Below are 5,077 nucleotides of genomic sequence, written 5' to 3'. Positions count from 1 at the left end.
GTTCTGTAGTTCTTATGCACAAGTGAGTCCCACTGCAGTCAGAGTTGTGTGTGAACAAGGACAGAAGAAGCTGGCCCCCTCTCAATTCTTTTTTCTCCACTTGAATAATATCAATTAAAGTTATGCATATGTATCTGGAGGTTTTTAAATAATTAACTTCAAATGTAAATCATATGTTGCAAGGAATGAGTTTTTTTTTCTTCTTAGATCACTGGGGGTATATGAACACAGGCTGAAGTCAAGGAATCTTTAAGGGTATGAAGACAATAGACTAACTTTGCTCATGGGATACCTTCATATATGAGCAAAACTTAAGAGTTAGGCTAAAAGAAGGGTTGCTATGGTGTTTCAGACTTTTAAAGATTCTTTGTATTCATGCTGTACATTTATATACCTTGTTAGCCAGAAAAAAACCTTGTGCTGCCCAGGCATCACACAAAGCTATCACCCTGAAGTCTCAGCAGAGAATCCAAAGACTGAATGGATGCTGAAATTGGAAGGAAAAAAAAAAACAACAAACAAACAAACAAACCCCACAAACCTTTTTAGGTGGTCCTTCTAACTCAGGCCAGATGCACATAGGTTGTAGGGAAGTCAATATGGGCTTCTGTGTACATTGGGCCAGCCCCTTAGCTGGTGAAAGTTAGCAAACCTATGCTGACTTCAGTGGAGCTATGCTGATTTATACCAGATGAGGATCTGGCCCTCTTTCACTAAGTCCATTAATTCAGCATCTAGCATAGGTGGTACATTTTAAGAAAATGACCTCATACCATACTGAGGAATTTAGGAGTTTTCTATATTCTTCAACTAACTCACCACCACCACCATTAATCTGCCAAAATTTTACCTAAGCTTCCATTCCACCTGTTTCTGAAGATAGTCAGTGTGATAATTTTAATAATTGCTAACAGCTGGCAGGACAGCAGCAGTTAGATTCTAATAGGAATGTTCTGCACTGAAGTGAACAGAATGTGAAAAAAGTGTGGGATGTTACAGATATAGGAACACAAAGAAAAAAATCTACTTGGCTAATAGGATGACTTGCAGAATAAATGTACACAAGAAGTTTCCAGATGGGTCCAGATTGATCTTGTTATCAAATGAATTCATTACTAGGTGTCTAATTTTCTTGTGCCTGTACCTAGTTTATATTTGTTTATTTCTTTCACTTGTGACAGATGTATATTCCATTTGGCATTTTTCTAATTTTTTATACATAAATGCATAATATTTTTAAAAGTTTTTTTTGGTAAAAGTCCTAAAATATTTAATTCAATGCACATGAGCCGCTTTTTTTTTTGTTTGTTTAATTTAATTTAAGAATAAGAATGAATGAATTCTTGAGGGAAATGCCTGGCATCAAAAATTACACTTCTAGATGGAAAAGTCAAGACTACCAGTATCTATCTACACATGCATTTAAAAGATTTATTCCTATAATTAAGGAATGAAGTAAATGCAATTCTATTCAATTTTTTTAAGCTTAAAATTTTAACAAAATTTGATATTTGTCAACAGCTCCAGATTGCCAACCCTGCCGACTCATGTCCTCAATTCCAAAACGGCAGCTGCAGCAACAGTACAAGTATCCCAACCCTGCTCTAATTTAATTGACATTTCTATCCAGAAGTAATAAATCCACATTTATTTAATCCTTCATCTTTCTACTGAGACTGCCCACTGGAGTGGAAACCAAAATGATAATGGCCCTTTTTGTGATTTGGTTAGAAATTAAAGTTCCTGATTAAAAATAGAAATAAAAAAAGACACGTGTGTAACAACACATGTAAATTATACTTGCAATTGCGGTGACTACGTACTGCATACAGCCAAGGGTGTATGCACTTTACAAAAAACAAACCAAGAACTGCATTCTGAGTGGATAATTCCCATGTAAACTTTTAAATTCCTGGGGTGAAAATCTGGCTAAACTGAAGTCAATGGCAAAACTCCCAATGGGGCTGGGATTTCACTCCTTAGACATGTGGGGTTTTTTTTTTTGTTTTTTTTTTTTAAGTGTACGTCAAATTTTCTCAATTTATTTTAGAACAAACATCTTCTATTAAAGCTTACAGGGAACATCTTATCAGCACATACATACTTATCACATTATTAAAAATCGGAAAGTCCTTTTACTTTAGAGTTGCTCTTGGTTAAAGCTGCTCTGGACTGAAAATATGCTTGACAGTTTTAAAATATAAACTGGGCCAAAATTTATCTCCACCAGTAAGAATTTAATCTATTTTTTCCTTTTTAGACTGGAATGGTTCTCTTGTTATTATACATATAGAATGTTTGCTATTCACATTAAAAAGCCTTATCGATAAGTTACTATTCGTAACTCTTCTTTACAGATTAATGTCAGGGCCATTCCCCTTTTTTTGTAAACATCAGAGGAAATTACAACTTGTATAGTTCTGAATGGCAATTTCACTTTTTTAAAAGTAAATACCATTAGAAAAAGGACCCAACAGAAGAATAGATTAAATGAATACATCTTCTGTCTACACATACATTGTGATACTGTAAAATAGTTCGAGAAGAGCTCTTAAATTAATAGCTCAAAAAAGCCTAAGAAACAACCTCCTTTTTAGTGCAATGAGATTACCATCTTGTGGGTTTGTGCTTTATTTGTAGAAAGTTCACAGATTAACTGATTGTATTTTAAACCACAAGTAGTTGCTTTCTGTCCGGCAAAAGCTACAGTGCAGCCTGGTGGCATCCTTTTAATTGCCAGTGTTAGCACTTACCAGGCACATGGTAAAACACTGGAGATGCACTGAGTCCAGAGTATTTCACCTTCAGATGCAGTCAAGCTACTAAAACTTGTTGATTAAGAAGAAAATCCAGCCCTCTCCTGCAAAGCCATGGCAGTGCCCTGTTCAATGGAACTAGTGCAGTTCTGTACACACACAAGGTATGCTTGGGGCTGGGGCTGGAGCTGGGGCCTGGGCAGGGCTGAGGGGCCCACCACTGCATTGACTCTTCTCATTCTCCCTGTGTACACAAGGGTAAGGGGGCTGTGTAAGTGCCCAGAGTACATTACTTAAGATACCGAGCTGAAGTAACCTCCACAGCTGCTTCACAACCTGATCCCCTGCTCTCTCAAGTGTCCAGTCTATGCAGACTGGGCACTAGTGTCTACATTTCCCTCTCAGTGAAAAAAATCAGAAAATAGATATTAAAATGGAAACATCGACACGAACTTCAGTATAGTGTAGGGGTTGGCAACCTCTGGCACGCGGCTCGCCAGGGCAAGCACCCTGGCGAGCTGGACCAGTTTGTTTACCTGCCGTGCCTGCAGATTCGGCCGATTGCGGCTCCCACTGGCTGCGGTTTGCTGCTCCAGGCCATTGGGCTGGAGCAGCAAACCACAGCCAGTGGGAGCTGTGATCGGCTGAACCTGCGGATGCACCAGATAAATGAACTGACCTGGCCTGCTGAGGTGCTTACCCTGGTAAGCCGCGTGCCAGAGGTTGCTGACCCCTGGTATAGTGGGGCTTGAATGTGCTGCTAGAATACCGCCTTTAGCAGGGGCAGGTCTTTAGACTGGCCAGCAGGGAATGAGAAGTTCAACATGTGTGATAGGGAAGGAGGCAGGAGCTGCTGCCTCCCTCAAGCCCCACTTTGGTTCTCTGCTCAGCCAGTGGCTGAGCAATAGAGGCAAGGCCAGCTGACTGGCTGCTATGTTCCCTGCAACCGGCTATTTAAGCTAAGCCTGGCTTTTCTAAAGCCTCTTATTCAAAACTCTCCAGTTAGCTGCCCAGCCCTCTCTCCCTTTACTTATAGCTGTGCTGCTTATGATGCTATGGGGGATCTGACTGATCCCTTGTTTTTATGGGCCAGGAAGTAATTTTTTCCATTGGGCCAAACTGGTTTGTAGTCTAGTGTGGTGTTTTTGTCCACTTTTCTGGCAGCCTCCTGGAGGTACATCTGGATTAGAAACAGTGGGATACAAGGTTCATATCACACTGTTATGACTGTTGACTCATCACAACTTACAGCTGTTGTCCGGTGTGGGTAAAGGCTAACAGGGCCAGGGCCCAGAGGTAAATGAGACCTAAAATGCACGATTGGACCTAGTGCTCAGAGTGGAGTCATCTGAAGATTTTGTGGACAGAGGTTCCCCCACCCAGCCCTGTGGGTTACTCCACCACCTTTACATGGGAGGTGTGATGGGCGGAAGAGTTTCACAACTGAGCTGAGTTCCTGAGATAGACTTGGGAAGGGCTACCTGAGTTGTCTGGTTTGTGGTAAAAGCCCAGTAATTCTAACTGGACTCAATTAAATGCCTGGTACATGAGAACCAGGGGTGGGCAATGTAGTGCCCGTCCCCAAGGTATAATTAATAAAGCTGTGCTGAAACCCATCCCAGGTATCTGTCAATTATTCACCTGCTTGCCCTGGTCAATAATGGAATCTAAGTTCTGGAAACTATCTAGTTTCTTTTGATTTCCCACTGCAATTTGTGGGAGAACTTGGCAAAGTCATTAGCAGAGTGAATTTTTGTAGCTTATCCTAATAAAGACTTTGTTCTCACACACACAGGAACATTCTAACCTTTAGTGCTTCCATGCCAGCCTGGATAACAGGAGCAAAGACAGTCTCACTCTCATTAGTGTCTGCAAACATCTCTGGAATCTGGTCCAACAAGCTATGAAAGGGAAAAAGGATCAGTGTTTCAGCTGGTTAGAATACTTGTGTTAATACCTAAAAATCTGTAACATATCAAGCCTTTTTACACAATAACTTGCTTTCCATTAAAATAAAATTCAAAGAAATTTCAAAAGGAACAAGACACTATAAAACTGTCTGGATTTTAAATTTTACAAAATGTACACTTTTTAAATGTAATTATAAAGTAATGTCAAGTCACACATGATACTGAAATAAAAAAAAGGAGAGTAGCTTAAATTTGGGGAGTAACTACTAGGAGGACTTCAGGAATATAAGATCATGCTTAGCTTGTAGCATGCATATCAGTGGAGTGAAATACATACAGTATACTACACAATGCTCCAACCCCTTTTCCAATGGTCTATAAGCAATGTCCAATACATTGTGTTCTCTCTCA

The 5,077-nt window shown here is 40.0% G+C and overlaps 1 protein-coding gene across 1 annotated transcript in view; it reads right to left on the bottom strand.

The window, feature by feature from the left end:
* SEC24D (SEC24 homolog D, COPII coat complex component) overlaps positions 1 to 5,077 on the bottom strand; it is a 92,121-nt gene that overhangs the window by 14,872 nt on the left and 72,172 nt on the right. The window contains exon 13 of the mRNA XM_030564306.1: positions 4,564 to 4,657. Within this exon, the coding sequence (XP_030420166.1) occupies positions 4,564 to 4,657 (94 nt within the window). The remainder of the gene's footprint in view (positions 1 to 4,563; positions 4,658 to 5,077) is intronic.

The sequence above is a fragment of the Gopherus evgoodei genome, chromosome 5 (assembly GCF_007399415.2).
Source record: "Gopherus evgoodei ecotype Sinaloan lineage chromosome 5, rGopEvg1_v1.p, whole genome shotgun sequence".
In the NCBI taxonomy this organism is placed as follows: Eukaryota; Metazoa; Chordata; order Testudines; family Testudinidae; genus Gopherus; species Gopherus evgoodei.
Note: the sequence above shows the minus strand (reverse complement) of the source record. Positions and strands in the feature narration are given on the sequence as shown.